We start from the raw sequence: 15,397 nt of genomic DNA, 5'->3' as shown, positions 1-15,397 counted from the left end.
TTTGAAATATAGTAACATTAGACTGGACAAAACTAAAACAATGATCTAGCAAAAATGTTCTCTAGTCAGCAAAAAAAAAAAAAAAAAAAAGCATTACTGTTAATTCCACAGTCGACTTCGTCGCTGTTGTCGTGGCAGTCGTCCACGCCGTCGCATCTGTAACCGTTTGGAACACATTTGCTGTTGCCGCAGGAGAAGGAATTGGCTCCGCACTGCAGCGTCGGGGGCTCGTTGGACGAGTCTTCCACGCACGTCTGCTGGTTGGGCAACAGCTTCATGCCATACGGACAGCCGCACACCCTCAGCGAGTAAGGGGCCGGAAAGCAGAAGTGGCTGCAGTCGCCGTTGGGATTGGTCTGCCTGTTGCACAGGTTGGAACCTTGGGAAGGAACGGAGCAGAGTGTGACCACCGGGGACGCGTGACTGGGCGAGTCGCAGAGGGAGGAGAGCGGGCAACAGAGCTACTGACCGATCTGAGAGTTGGAATTGAAAGACTTGACATGCATGATGTGGCTGATTCCTCTCCTGATGATGACCATTTCCCCACCGTCGGTCTTGCGCACACGCACAATGCCGCCCAGGCGCCAGTCGGTGAAATACGCGTAGCCTTCGAAGAACAGGAGCAACAGAGCAAGACCTCAGTTGGTTGATCTTTCACCACCTCCTGCTAACAGTAATCGCTTTTCTGACATGAGCCTCATTAGAGCAAGAATGATTCAACACAGTTCAAGTCAATGCCAGTAAGATGAACTCTTTCTTTATTTTACTTGCTGTTTAGGCCAGGACATATTACCTTCAAAAATGGTAAGACCGAACGGGTGGGAGATCTGGGTTATGCGACCCAGAGAAAGCCGGTTCTGTCCATCGAAATTGCTGTGCTCTATTTTGTCGAAGAAGGCATCCACCCAGTACAGACGCATGGAGCTGGGTGGAGATTAAAGTAGGGGGCGAGAGTTTAAAATGAGTGAACCATGCTGGAAATGATCCGAAAGAAACATCGCTACCTTCATTTACTGATTGACAACAATGTCAAGGGGAAATTGGACGTTTTAACTCACCCCCAGTCAATAGCGAGGCCATTTGGCCAGCCAAGAGTAGTGTTTACAATAGACAGAGCATGTGACCCGTCACCCCAAGCTCTCATAATCTTCGCTGGCCGGTACCAGTCAGTCCAAAAAATATACCTGTTTAAATGAAATAAACAGCAAGCATCAATGTCATATTTTGTTAAGAAAGTTCAAAGTACAACTCTTTCTAGTGTATAGTTTGAATCCTACAAAATAAATGTGAATATTTGCTTAAAGGGACTTTAAAAATAGTATTAAATGAAATAAAATTAAAGGGTATGATCATTTTGATTTACCCAATGGGAGGATGCACCACGATGGCCCGGGGGTTGTTGAGGTTTTGTATGATGGCTCTCCTGGACTTATCAGCGAGCTTCATTACAGATATGCTCCTGTATCGCGGATCAGTCCAGTAGAGGTTTTTGGAAATCCAGTCGTACGCCAGGTCCTCCACTCCATCCACTCTGTTGGCCGCCAGCACCTCCCTGCCTGTGCACATCAAAGCAGTCACACCGCCGTTTAACACAGAGGTGAAAGCGGAAACACATTTAAACAAATAGGCTGTCAGCTCGCATTTTCCCCCCATGTGGACCGGACAGGAAAAAACTACAGCAGCCCCAAAAACAACATCCCTGATCCGAGCAGTGGTGAGTCATTTCTTTTTTGTGTGTGCTGTGACTGCTCGTAACTACTTCACGCGGCTTAGGTGACTGTTTTTTTAATAAAGCCGCTTGGCGGAAAACGCTCTTGAATAGCCTTAAATAGTCTTACTCATTTTCAGGTCATTGGTTTTAGATGTAAGTTGATTATATGATAAACTTTCCACTGTCCGTATTCCCGCCCGCTCCCTCCCCCATAGTACCAGCCTGCCCCGTCAGGCACTCCCTTAACTCCCTGTATAAGCCTTCCTGGATCACATGGTAGCGATCTCTGCAAGGACTGAAATGCTCCATTGATTTAAGCACAGAGAAAACACAACCACAAACAAGACCACGTATTCTTTGTGTTGTTCTTTCTATGCTGTGAAATTTTCCAGGCTATTCCGAACAATTCAGCGAGAGAAGGCGCTCACCGGTCCCGTCCACTTTTTGTTTGTATATAATATCTTTGGCTGTGTCAGAGAAGAAGATGGCGTCTTCTTCAGCACTGAAATCCACCCCGACAAAGGAGGAAGGGGATCCAGTAACGGGTAGCATGATGTCCTCCTGAGATGAGAGGTTAAAGGGGATCCCTCTCACGGCCAGCTGGCTGGAGAACAGCAGGAACTGCCTCACAGCTGAAGAAAGGGAATCAGAAGACCACGTCTCAAAAACATTGTAAAACAAAAGAAAGGGTTAAATGCAATGTACACAACTCTGGGTAACCTTACAGGTGAGTCTTGATTGATTGATTGATTGATTGAACTATCAAATCTTTAGGTGGACAGTTATGACTTGAAAGGAAAGGAAACATACTGAAAAAAATGTTCTCTTACCGAAACATCTCTTGCCATCAGCATGAAGGTCGTAGCCCATGCGACATTTGCAGCGGTAACCCAGTCCTCCGTTGTCACTCCTGTGACTCAGAACACAGATCTGCTCACATCCCCCTGTGTCTACACTGCAAGGGTTTGGAACTGGAGAGAAAAAGTAAACAAATAATTCCTTCAGCTGGTACAGTTATATGAAACACAGATTTTCTTCAACTGTTGCTATTCATGGTCTTTTTTTTAGAAACACTAGCATTTACACGGTAGAACTGGGTACATTTGCATTATACTGGATGCCTCTGATTAAGACACATTAGTTTCATTGAGGGCCTTACCGTTTGGCTGTTTCAACCGATGTATCACTGCAACTCCGTGTGGAGCCTGCGATGTACTGTACACAACTTGAGGACTGCTGTCCGTGAACTTGTTGGCTTTCATCACGGCCATCTTGGTCCAGTCCGTGAAATAGACATTGTGCTCAAACAGACTGATGCCAAATGGGTGTGGGATCGCAGCACCTCCGTGGACCACTGTTTTTCTATTGAAAACATGTGGACAACATTGATCTCTTAGAATATAAATGCATGAACCTGCTGGTTTGCCCTAAAGAACTCCTGGACTCTTGCGTTTGCCTTTGGTTTTTAAAAATGACCTAAGAACGATGCGTTATTCTGGAGGAATAACACACGGCATATTTACCTGTGAAGACCATCATATGTTGCCGTTTCAATGTAGTCATAGCGACTGTCGACCCAATAGATGCGCTTGGCTTCAAGGTCTAGTGTGATACCAGCCGGCCAGCCCAGTTTAGTCCCGATGATCCCGTAGCGGTTGCTGCCGTCCATAAAGGCACGCTCCAGTCCCGGTTGTCCGTTCAATGCCTCCCAATCTGAGAAGAACATATACCTGGGAGGAGAGGTTAAATGACTGGGTCAGTTGTCTGAGCATCGTAGGAGTTTTTACTTTTTTCAATAAAGTCGGGCATCACATTATGTCTTCGAGGTGGGTGGCTGTGCGTCGCCCCAAAGACCTGTACATGAATTGACCATAAGCAATTTATCTGTAGCCACCTGGCTCCCCCCCCCCCCCCCCCACCCCCTCCTTGAGCCATACTATTGGATTACAATGAGGGTCATCACTAACATTGCTCCTCACTAATCCGCCCAGGGCAATCTGCTAATCTCGTACACACACCCCATTATTCCACGCCAATGGAGCACGGCAGATACTGTATGTGGGGTTTGGGAAGGGGTTGATAGATGAATGGATGGAGACTGGGAGACGTGCTTACCCGACGGTGGGGTCCAGCGCCAGTCCTCTAGGGTTACCAAGGTTTTCGGTGATGAGTGTGACCCGGTTACTTCCATCAAAGTCAACCAAGTCGATCCTGTTGACGCTGGTCTCCACCACATACAGTTTATTGTTCACCCAATCCACCGCTAAGTTCTCAGGGTAGTCAACTGAGACATTTAAAACCACCCGCATATTGGAACCGTCCATATCCACAGAAAACACCTGTACACAAAAGACGGCATTGTTGGAAGAAATGAGCTCGCAGGTGGTCGCTGCTTCGAGATCTCAAGGGCATTTTTAGTACGTTGCAAGTGTTATTATCATAAAACTCGACAGAGCAAGAAGAAGCTCGTATGACAACAGAGAAATAGGAAGAAAAACGTCATCTTCTTCTCAGATAGACATTACTCCAATGTTGCGTTATCATGCTTCAGGTTCTGGTTGCTCAACTCAGACAAATCAAGTAGGCGTCCTTCAAAAGCTTCAACGGACAAACAGGAGACGCAATTACAGCTAAAATAAACTATTTCAGCAAACATATGGCAATGTGAGTATTATATTAAGATGCACTGTTACAGGCATGAATGTTTAGCTACAATTGACATTTAGAAAAGTAGAGAGAGATTATTTGTTTGCCTCTCTGAAGATTCTGTCATTTTATGTCTGAGAAGCCTGTAACTTGATTTTCTGAACCTGCCACTCTACCAATACTGCGATGTCACTCGGTTCTCGCAGTGGAAACCTTGGCACCATGCAGCTGGTTCGGGGGGTATTTCTCTTAGCAGCTCTGCCTCTTTTGAAACAAGATCCATACATCTAAAAAGCAGGGTTCTCTACTGACCTGTTTAAAGAGAAACTGAAGATGTGGAAATAGCCTGATAGTTTAACCTTTCTGGTTGCATTCACATGCCCTGTTTGTGCTCTCCCTACTTTTGGTTTGACATGCTGCCATGGAGGCAGGTGATATGCACAGATGGACGGTGGCTTCAGTTCAAACCATTAAGGAGCCAAAGCACGGGCAGACAAAGACTTTTTACACTGCCAAAGAATTTATATAGATGGACAGTGCCACTGAAAGTAAATACAGCGTGATTACTTCTAACAAGATCGAGTTACAAAAATTGCACCTTGGTATGTGAGCATCATACCGGCCTATCGGACAGGTTTCAAGATTAGGCCTTTTGGATTCCATTCCACTGCTTCCCTTCATTATAACCCAGCCGCAACGGAGCCGACAGCTATCCCATTATTATAGTATCAACATTGCTGATATTTTATAGGATAACTGAAAGAATTTCATTCTGCAGCTCAAGTCTATTTCCTCAAACAAAACCAGGTCTATTCCGGTGATCTCTTACCCCGGCATAACAATATTCATCTATGTAATGCTCTGAGAAACACACTGAAGTTAAGTACATATAGCATGAATATGGATATTAGATTTGAAAAATACCTTATTCTGAATGGTATCAGTCCAGAATATCCTATTTAGATTATAATGGAAGTCCACTCCCACTGCGACCCCTCGGTTCTGTGAAGGAACCAAGGTGCGCTGACTGTTGCCATGAATGTCACCTATTAGCAGGTCTCTGCCATTAGAAAAAAGCAAGGAAGGGACTCCAGCTGCAGTACAACAAGTGACAAACAAAATGCAACATGTTAGAAAACACAACATAAAGAAGAAAAGAAGAAAAAAGTTAGCAAGCAGAGCCTGAATTGTCAAATCAGTTTGGTTTTAACGTAACACAGCGCATTATTTCAAACCCCTGACCAAGATCAATGAAGTTAGAGTACTTGCTGGCTACTATTCCTCCACACTCACTCACTAAAGCTACAAGGCTCAGAGGTCCGTCTCTGAGTCAACACGCTTCCACAAAGGCAGGAGAGTAACTAAAACAGCTTTCGCTCCGCAACAATGCACCAGAAGGACGTGTCGACACTCATGGGCAAACAGGAAAGGGGGGCAAACGCTTATTTAGTTGAATCATTCACACGTGTAAAACCCGGAAGATACAGATGAGAGGATCTGTTTCGGACAGAGTGGAAATGACGCTCACTTGAGACGTCGGCTCGGCAGTGGCGGTGCTGCTCCAGGGTGTAGCCCTCTCGACAGCTGCAGCGGTGGGAGCCGGCGCGATCCTCGCACAGCTGGTCACACACGCCCCACATCGAACAGTCATCAAAGTCTTCAGGATGAGAAAAAATCAAAACCACAGCAGATAACGATTAGTAACGAAAGTGTGTGCTGCACTTCTGAGTCCGAATGACAGCAGCAGGTGTCATGTGTATTGCGCATAGGTTCCGTGTAAGGTCAGTTAAGGATAAGTACCTATACATGAGCGACTGTCGTTGCTGCTGACAATGTATCCAGGAGGACAAAAGCAGGTGCCTCCGTTGGGGGAAGCATGGCAGCGATGCTCACAGCTCAAAGAGGCACATCTCCAGATGCCTGAACACAGAAACCATGAATGATTACGCTTGAATCGCCAGGTCTCTTTAACATTAGGCGTCCCAATGTGACGCTGACGCAGGTTGTGTTGGTGCTAACCGCAGTTGCGCCCGACGGTGGTGTTGGTCTCGTCCTCCCCCTCGGGGCAGTGAGCCGTTCCGTCACAGAGCCGATCGATGGGTATGCACAGGCCAGAGGACGGACAGGGCCATTCTCCCGGGTAACACTCCCGCGCTACATTATCTGCAGAAATTACAATTCATCTTCATCCGTGCAGGTTTACACATAGAAAAGGGGAAGCACAGCACAGAGTTTTAGTGGGAAAAGTATGTGCTGCTGATCTAAAGGGAAAATTGCGACCTGGTCATTATTTTCAGGGAAATGACTGTCACTTTAAATCGACACAGGGGAGTGGAGCTTTGAGGGGGTCACATGGGGGCTCAGGGGGCTTCTGCAGGCCATCCTCTAAAAACACACACTCTTCCCATGTGGAGGAATTCTAAAGCCCTTTGGGGGGGCTGCGTGATCTTGTGCCACAAAGGGGCATTTGAATAACACACTTAAAGGAGCACAGAGAGAGCGTCTTGCCCCAACAAACCATGCCGACTGGAATGAATCAGGTTCACACAAAGAGCATGAGTTGCTTCATAGTTTTGTGTTCTTTAAACATGAATGTTTCTGGCCTTTTCCAGCAACAATTAGCGTAATTTATGGCACCTACCACAGCCTTTTTCATCTGCATTGTCCTCACAGTCATCCTCTCCATCACAAACCCAGATTTGGTGTATACAGCGGCCAGTAGGGCAGGTAAAGTAGTTCCCTCTACATGTGGGATATGCTGTCGGGGAAGTGGAGAATATCAAGATCAGAGGCACACAGGGAGGTTTGATTAAAAAAGACGAGATGCTACAAAGACACAGGCCACATACTGCAGTTTAGCTCATCACTTCGGTCCCCGCAGTCATCGTCATGGTCACAGACGTAGCGTTGAGGGATACACAGCCCGTTGTGACAAGCAAACAGTCCCGTGTTGCAGCGCTGTGCTAAAAAAAAAAACACAAGAAAAAAAGACAAAAATATCGTGTTGGTGATGATGTCTATGATGATTCTAGCATATTTTATTTTAACCATGATCAACAATGCAAGTTGCAAGTTAGGCAATGAGGCTTCTTACTGCAATTTGCCTCATCAGAACCATCACGGCAGTCAAGTATCTGGTCACATTTCTGGGTCCGGTTGTAGCAGGCCCCATTGGCACACCTCAGCTCTGTACACTCGGGGTAATCTGAAAGAGAAAATCATAATCAGGGATGCGAGAAGCAATCACATGACCCTTAAAACTCTGCACGGTTTTAGCTTTTAAAACGTGAAAAGCTCAGTGAATGGGAGGGATAAGAGCTGAAAATGTAACGCCTTCACCATAACAACAGCAGTCGCCGCGGCATTCTTTATGCCATTGTGAGATTACCACAGTGTGCAGTGCTGTGAGTTTACCATGTCGGCACAATAATAGCATAGCGCCTGAACTTCACCTTGACTAATCCACCGAGGAATCTGCAATCAACCTCTGACAACAAGAAGCATATTGTGGCTCGTTCTGTCAGTCAGCGAGCCTCTTAATCTTTACAAATTGATTAAAATGCCGCAGAAATAGAAGAAAAAAAGAAGGAAAACCACCCCTCAAACTTACGGCAGTCTCTCTCATCAGAGCCGTCTGAGCAGTCTGCCAGGCGGTCACAGCGGTATTCTCCTGGGATGCAAGCCCCGTTGCCACAGCTGAACTGCCCACTGGTGCACGTCCTTCCAGCTGGGGGCGGATTGGAGAGGTTTTATTCACATAGTTTGTACATGCACTTGAACTCGTATCTCCTTGTCATGAAGATGAAGGTTCTTAGTTTGGAGTCTAATTCGCTGACTCTGACAAACCCGTTGCCAAAAATATAGGAAAAGATGGAATTGTTATACAATTGGATTGATGGGTTTGATATTTTCTGTAAAACACTTGTGACGCCCTGAGGGATTTCTAATGATGTCAATGGTACTTACTGCAGTGCTGCCTCTCGTCTGAGCCATCCTCACAGTCCTCCTCGTCATCACACACCCACACAACGGGAATACACTCGCCGTCACTCAAACATGCAAAATGGCCTTGTTCACATGGTACCTGAGCTGTGGGAATACACACAGAGCATTTCATTATTTACAGTTGACCGTAATCCATCAGTGGAAAGCGTATGTATTTTCATGCTATGTTAGTGTATCCTTCTGCTACACCAAGTGCATGCAGAAATCTTGGGCCGTTTTATATTTGACAATATTTTACAGCACTAAATTACTTTACTTACCCTTTTTACCTCACAGCTTAAGATTTTACACAAAAAACATAAAATCAGCTTGTAAAATATGATGGATGCACTATTATAGGTTCAATTTAAAGAGCATTAACTTTTTTAAATTGACAAAAAAGACCCGAATGAGCGTTCCACCATTGATTGGAACGACATATCCAAGGAGCGCTACACTAAATATCTCTCAGGTGCCGTCATGACCCACGGCGTAATAAAATGAGAAACTCACGGCAGTCGTGTTCATCAGAGTCATCCTCACAGTCGGCCGCGCCGTCGCAGTGCCAGTCGCCTGGTACACATCGACCTGTCGCGCAGCGGAACTGCCCCAACTCACATCCTGAGCACAGTCAGAATTCGACATGATTCAGTGCTACGTTTAAAGCCTTTTCTTAGCTGCAATAATAACTTTTATCCAGTTATCCATCCATGTGTTTGCAATTGTAATGTTGATTACAATGTTATTATTATTACTATCAATGTTCTTATTCATATTCAATCACGTCCATAGAGTTTCATTCTGCAAATCTTGTTTGGTTGTTGGGGAAAAAACATTTAAAAAACGAATGAAAAAAAAACAATCATTGATAAATTCTTAAACACATTCCACACTTTTTTTTTAACCGGGCGTGAGGGGGTAAGGGATGCCCTCCCCCGATGAAGCGCGTTGTTAACATCATTGACAAGCCTTGGAGACAAGCGTGCCAGCCGCCCCCCCCCCCCCCCCCTCTGACAGCTGCACAATCTTCTCCGCACTCATCCCGAGCCTCCTTTTGATGTTCCCACTGAGTGGCATCTGTAGAGATAAGGTACCACCGCTCTACCTTCCCCGACGTTTCCCAGAAAGAGATAGATCCCGGCAGCATAGTTCAGTGGCAGAGCACTCCATCAGAGCCGCGCAATTCTGATTGTCTCTCTGACAGCATGATTTATGGTGCATGCGGTTCCTGTCCAGTCTGACGTGTAATTGGGATAAATAGTGGTACTGGGTGGTACAGTAACCATTTCAAGCCAAATTCTTTGTGAGAAGGGCTCCGGGGTGGTGATTGGTGGGCTGGCTCTGTCCTGTCTTATCCAGCATTTTGGAAAATCTCTTCCTTCTTAACTAAAAGGCTTCCTGAAGCTACACAAGACATTGGGGTTAGTTAAACGATATCTTGCAGTGCACCTATTAGCTATTGTGCAACTGTTCCGCTATGACAGCTTTAAGTTAATATAGTTTAGGAATTACAAACAAATGCATCGCTATACAGTATAGCTGGGCACAAAATATAATGTGTTAAAGTTCAAAAAATGTATTCTCACACCTGCAAACCTATAGGCTGAGGAGATTTATCATGTCTGTATGTTCTCTACAAGTGGATCACTTATACAACAGTTGCGGATTCGGTGTCTTTTAATACATCAGGAATCCGTCCCACATAAATTAGCCGGCAAAACAGCAAACAGCTCCACGATCAACCCAGCGAAACAAGCTGCATATTTAACTCCTTCCTTTTTTTTTCCTGCTCAGTTTACTAATGATAAGATTGCTCACAATCTTCTCAAAGGGAGCCTTTGTTGCAAGGCAGTGATCCCGGAGATTTCAGCCTCATCTATAGCACGGCAGCAGGATTGCATACAATGTACAAACTGCTCAGAGATGCTAAACTATTTAATCAGAAGACACAATATTTCACTCAACAATGACGGGGGGGGATTCAATACATTAAAGTCTTGTCTGTCCAGACAACACTACTCTTTGTGCAGGTGCACACAGTTTATTTAATTTAATTGAATGAATTGATTCGCTAAACAAATGAATGGAATAGACCCGTCTAAATGTGCTTGGGAACAGATCAAGATGGTTATACAGTGTAGACAGACCTTGGTTGATAACTTAAAACCACGTATGTCAAGGAGAAACCAATCTGCTGGACGCTTTCAAATGCACCCAGTGTTTCCTGACAGTATCACTTCTGGGAAAGGTGACAGATACACTGAGGCTGAACCTTTCAATGGCACGATTTTACGCGAGGCTTCTTCTTACATTCTGAGAAAGAACTTCTTCTTTGTAGCTTTTCCCTAATCCTCAAATTTTTGTCATTCACATAAAGTCACAATTTCCCAGTTTCAAACCATTGTTCAAGAAGGTAAAAGCCAGGGTAAACAGTGGAACATTTGCTGTTAAGAGGGTATAATCTGAAACAGTGCTTTTTGTTCAAGTGTTTTCATGTGATTTAATGTTTTCCTTTTCCTTCTTTCTCGACTCGTCTTTCCTAATTAGCAACTTAAACCCACAGCAGGAGAGAGCACCGCACTATCCATCCAGGAAGATAAGGACGCCCTACTATTGCCCAACAAAGAAGAGTAATGGAGGAATTTTCATTAGAATGAAGCCCTTCATAGGCCTTAAACCCCGCTGTGAATTTACAATAGCACAAAAGAGGTGCCGGCAGGGATGCAAACTCATAACTGGAAGTGTCACCCTAAAAACCACTCAGCGGAAAGGAGAGTACAGTAAAGCTTACTTCCTGCGATAAGTAAAACAAAAGTGGGACATAAGCTCCCCTTTCACGGCCACCCATTAAGATAACACCTGTCCACGGCCGCTGACACGTCTCTTTCTTGTCACGTGGGGCGCCTGAAAGCTTGTTTTGGCGCGGCGCTCCACACACTCAGTGAATGCGTTTGGGGGGGGGGGGGGGGGAAGAAAAAACAGAAGTGGAGAAAAACGTCCGCTGGCAGCATGAAACGCCGGACCCATCCGTGCTGTCAGAGCGGAGTGCCGCTGCCTGTTTCATATGGAAATCAATGCAGCAGAATGCAGTCAATTGCCAAACAAGTGACTTCGGCTCCTACTGGCTGCACACAAAACAGTGAAAAACGGAGGGGCCTGGGCAACGGGAGCAGAAGGGAGGAATAAATAGACTGTGGAATAAAGCCTCGGGCCTGCTTAGATTTGAAGGAATACTCAACATGATTTTTTTTTTTTTTTTTTGTACGCGCCTTAACAAGAGCAGCGAGTGAAAAGAATCATAAATTAAGTTGTCACCATACAATGACAGAGCCTCTTGGACAACTTGTTTTTAGGCTGAACTCCATCATAAACGCGTCTGTAAGGTAGACCGTGAACGCTGTGGGGAGAAAAGGGATTTGCCCTCGGTCTGTGCCAACTGTGTTCCTATTGTCCAAGTGTTGCACCCGGATTTAGGCTCTTTTACCGGAAAAAAGGCGGCATGCGTGAGGTTTAACTTGCATGTGCCGGCCAAGTTTGTGACTCTCGCATAGTTTGGACGCGATAGCTATTATAGACTTAAACTAAAGATAGATTGAGTGAGGTGATTTAAAAGAAAATACGGACCAAACCCCACACCTGACCAAAACACAAGCAGGACAAACATGTCTGCTTTTGATAGTGATATAAATAAAATCTTAATTTCTAACACCACCAAAGTTCTTACTGTGCAGTTAATACGCTATTAAGATTACCCCAGCAAATGATTTCCTGAAGTAAACAACTTCATTTAGTCAAACAAACTGTCCAGAACAGCAAAAATGACTAACTCTCACTGTCAAATTAGCTATTAATGCCAGCGTAAGCATTCTGCAACAGAATATCAAGCCCCATCAGCTGGATAATGTGTTACACAAGGTCATGCAGAAACAATTATCAAACTAAAGGATTCTTGTGGCGGCTGAAGCGGAGATTAGAGAAATTATCCTGTTCTCTGGTTTTAAAACTATACAAATAAAGTGGTCCAGACCGGTAGATGTCAAGCACTTGGAATAGATATTAACTTGAATTCAGATCAAAGATCATTTATTTTTTGGAATTGCAATGAAACATCTGTGTCAGCATATGACAACAAATCCTGGCTGATGATCACCCTGAACATGCTGACCAAGTCAACTGGGGATCTGACGTTTTAGTGCAGTCATCATTTTGTACACATGATTTGTCACCCGCAAAGGTTAGCTACAAGTGGGCCTACTGCGACTGCTGGGATTCAAAGTGTTCTCTTTTGCCACATACAGTCCGCCCCTTTTGGTTTGATTTGAGTCTTTTAGCAAGTGAGGAAATAAATCTAGCACCAAGATCTAAAAATAAAAAAGGAAGAAAGACAGAAAGCTCATAACTGTGACCTTAGTCTTTGTACGTTTTTTCACTTAACTGGTTTCATTCTGCAGCAGCTGCAGTGTAATTAGTTGCTTGATTCACACTAAGGAGCTTACATACTAAGGGTTGAGCAAAAAGAAAGCAGATTACGATTTGAGACGTAGGAACTAGCAGGGCTGCAACACAGGAGACAAACACAAGGCTGTCGTGTATAAAGAGCACAACGGCAGCATTTTGTCCGTCTGCGTCTAACCTGAGAAAACAAGGTTCCTCCTCGAGCTGGAATTGAACTCAAATCAGTGGTGGTTCGACAATTAAAATCTGCTCAACGGAATGAGATTTGTACCAGCGGCTTTCAGTCCTCGCAGATTGTCTGTGAGTCACATGCTCTTTTTCTGTTACCTAGCAACAGCACAGCTCAGGCAAAAGTTCCTCAAGAGAACTTCCAATCTGTCTGAGGGAGGCTTTGTGCTCAACCGTTAAAGTAATACTATGTGGCAAAAACGTTTAGCTTCTCGAGCCGGAACAACATCACCTTGTAAACCACATCAAAATGACTGGTGATGATCGTGTAGTTTCATTATAACCGCTTATAACTGCTTTTTAAACTACCATCAAGGGTTTTCTCCTCATCAAACTTGTGTTACTAATTGGATGGTTACTTCATTGATTTTAAATTCAGCAGCATTTCAATCCAGGAACAATTCAAACTCCCCTGCCCTGTGGCTGGTTTGTTTTGATGAGCAACAAGTGCACTGAGTGATTCACTAGCAGCACAACAGCTCTGCAGGTCCTCAATAAATCATTCAGCTGACAGCCTGTTGGTGAAAGACACAAAAAAGAGGGGGGGGGGGGACAAGAAACAAAAAAAATCCCACTTCTTACCTTCAGAACGGCTCCATCTAACACAGCACACGAAGACGAGAAAGAGCTGAAGTAGCAGTGCTCTCCACATTCTGGCTGGTCCGTCCAGCTCCGCTGTGCAGATGGAGGAGCTGCAGGGACTCGGGCCGGGATGCTGTCGCTTTCTTCTGTCCGTCTTTCTTGGCCCGCTAGTTGATGAAAAGGGGCGTGGACAAAGGCCGCCAGGGCCGCTCCCCCCGCGGCCCGGGCCCCGCGGATAAACCCCTGCGGCCCTGGAATCTGCATAATGCCACGCAGGTCCGATCTGATCCTCGTGTCTGCGGTTCGAGGCCCGTTACCACACCAAGCTGAACGTAGCCTTAGACGTACAAGTACATATTAGTATAAATTGATGGAAAAAAGAGCCAGTCAATAAAACAGCATTTTAAAAAGTATGAAAGGGAGGAACTAAAATGCAGCGAGAGAAGAAGAAAAAAAAAACGATGAAGTAAAACTTATTAAGAAGGACCGAAGGGGGGTGATAACAGTAATAGCGCTTTGAGCACCACCTCCTCCTGACCAGAAGCCCCACAGCGCCACCAGGCGGCCGGCTCCCGCACGACGGGTCTTCGCCCGCACGGCGAATCCCAGCGGTGGATTTAAACCACGTTGCCATTGGCGACCGAGCAACGGACACTTGGAAGAACCTGTAAAGCGAAAAGAAAACGACGTGTTTTGCAAAACTAAAAAAAAAACTCGTTATGGCGACTCCACCGACGAATGCGGGACACGTGGGCGAGGTGGGGGACAGCATGGCGGAGGTGCGTACGGATTATCGATGACGGCCGCAACGCTTTGGTAAAGGTGGTCACGTGTCAACGTTTAGGCCACACTACTATCTCACCGCCTCCTTAATACACTTGAAATGAATGCATGTGTTACTTGCGCCACGCAACAGGGAATGATGGTGCTTTCCAAACTTAAACCCACCGATTGACCCTGCTAAAATGTATTCATTTATTTATTTATTTTGCTGCCCAACGCCCTTCAATCAAGCGTTCATGTATTGGCGTCAAACAAGTAAAACAAATTACAGATGAAGTTCTATAATGTTATTTGGTTTCTCGAGTATAAATGTCATATTTAATTATGACAATTCCCTTTGATGTATCATCTTAAATGTTTTAACAATGTGATTTTATTTCCCCGCGGGTTCCCAGCATACGGACGGCCCTTGGCAGTCACTGGGGACACTTTGCTGCCTTCTACGGAGGGAGCAAAGGAGACTGGGATGCTGAGATCCAGAATAGATGAACAGTCCAGTCTGATTGTCATGTTGAAACAGAGAGCAGACGAGGTGCTTCTTAGGAGTCAAGCCCTGCAAGCACTCAACGCAGACCTGGAGGGACGAGTGGCCGAACACCACAAAGAACTCGACGGTGAAAGAAAGAGAGGAGAGCTGTTGGAGAAGAGGTTTATGGATTTAGCTGCCAACAATCAGGCAATTATTGCTTTCATGAATGACCACAAAGAGCAGAACTGCAAGTTGAAGATGGAAAACAAACAGCTGCAGTTGGAAAATGAAACTCTTTTCTCACAGAAATTACATGATAAAGAACTGCTTGTTCAAAAACTGAAGCAAGAAATCAAAAAGCTGACAGAGAAACAGACAAATAAGGAAAATGAATATCGGTAAGAAAAACGAGTCAATGCTGAAAGTCAATATATTGCTTGATCCACTAATACTGAATCAACTGCTATTATTATGTATCTTTTCATCTAAGTTATTTATCCAGTAAGATTGCCAACATTCAACTATATTAAATATGAGTA

General features: G+C 44.9%; 2 protein-coding genes across 2 annotated transcripts in view; one reads left to right on the top strand and one right to left on the bottom strand.

Annotated features, from left to right (window-relative positions):
• The window catches only part of lrp2a (low density lipoprotein receptor-related protein 2a), a 40,636-nt gene extending 26,836 nt beyond the window's left edge, over nt 1–13,800 (bottom strand). Inside the window, exons 1-21 of the mRNA XM_037488080.2 lie at nt 13,607–13,800; nt 8,855–8,962; nt 8,324–8,446; nt 7,968–8,084; nt 7,452–7,562; nt 7,207–7,320; nt 6,999–7,115; nt 6,377–6,520; nt 6,158–6,277; nt 5,886–6,014; nt 5,282–5,451; nt 3,827–4,050; nt 3,235–3,441; nt 2,871–3,073; nt 2,542–2,682; nt 2,140–2,343; nt 1,364–1,556; nt 1,059–1,184; nt 794–924; nt 470–607; nt 98–379 (exon numbers count right to left, since the gene is read on the bottom strand). Coding sequence (XP_037343977.2) covers nt 98–379; nt 470–607; nt 794–924; nt 1,059–1,184; nt 1,364–1,556; nt 2,140–2,343; nt 2,542–2,682; nt 2,871–3,073; nt 3,235–3,441; nt 3,827–4,050; nt 5,282–5,451; nt 5,886–6,014; nt 6,158–6,277; nt 6,377–6,520; nt 6,999–7,115; nt 7,207–7,320; nt 7,452–7,562; nt 7,968–8,084; nt 8,324–8,446; nt 8,855–8,962; nt 13,607–13,676 — 3,172 coding nt within the window. The 5' untranslated portion in view covers nt 13,677–13,800. The remainder of the gene's footprint in view (nt 1–97; nt 380–469; nt 608–793; nt 925–1,058; nt 1,185–1,363; nt 1,557–2,139; nt 2,344–2,541; nt 2,683–2,870; nt 3,074–3,234; nt 3,442–3,826; nt 4,051–5,281; nt 5,452–5,885; nt 6,015–6,157; nt 6,278–6,376; nt 6,521–6,998; nt 7,116–7,206; nt 7,321–7,451; nt 7,563–7,967; nt 8,085–8,323; nt 8,447–8,854; nt 8,963–13,606) is intronic.
• The window catches only part of zgc:172182 (coiled-coil domain-containing protein 89), a 2,270-nt gene continuing 653 nt past the window's right edge, over nt 13,781–15,397 (top strand). The window contains exons 1-3 of the mRNA XM_062564893.1: nt 13,781–13,882; nt 14,148–14,385; nt 14,785–15,258. Coding sequence (XP_062420877.1) covers nt 13,781–13,882; nt 14,148–14,385; nt 14,785–15,258 — 814 coding nt within the window. The remainder of the gene's footprint in view (nt 13,883–14,147; nt 14,386–14,784; nt 15,259–15,397) is intronic.

The sequence above is a fragment of the Pungitius pungitius genome, chromosome 10, assembly GCF_949316345.1.
Source record: "Pungitius pungitius chromosome 10, fPunPun2.1, whole genome shotgun sequence".
NCBI classification, from domain to species: domain Eukaryota; kingdom Metazoa; phylum Chordata; class Actinopteri; order Perciformes; family Gasterosteidae; genus Pungitius; species Pungitius pungitius.
Note: the sequence above shows the minus strand (reverse complement) of the source record. Positions and strands in the feature narration are given on the sequence as shown.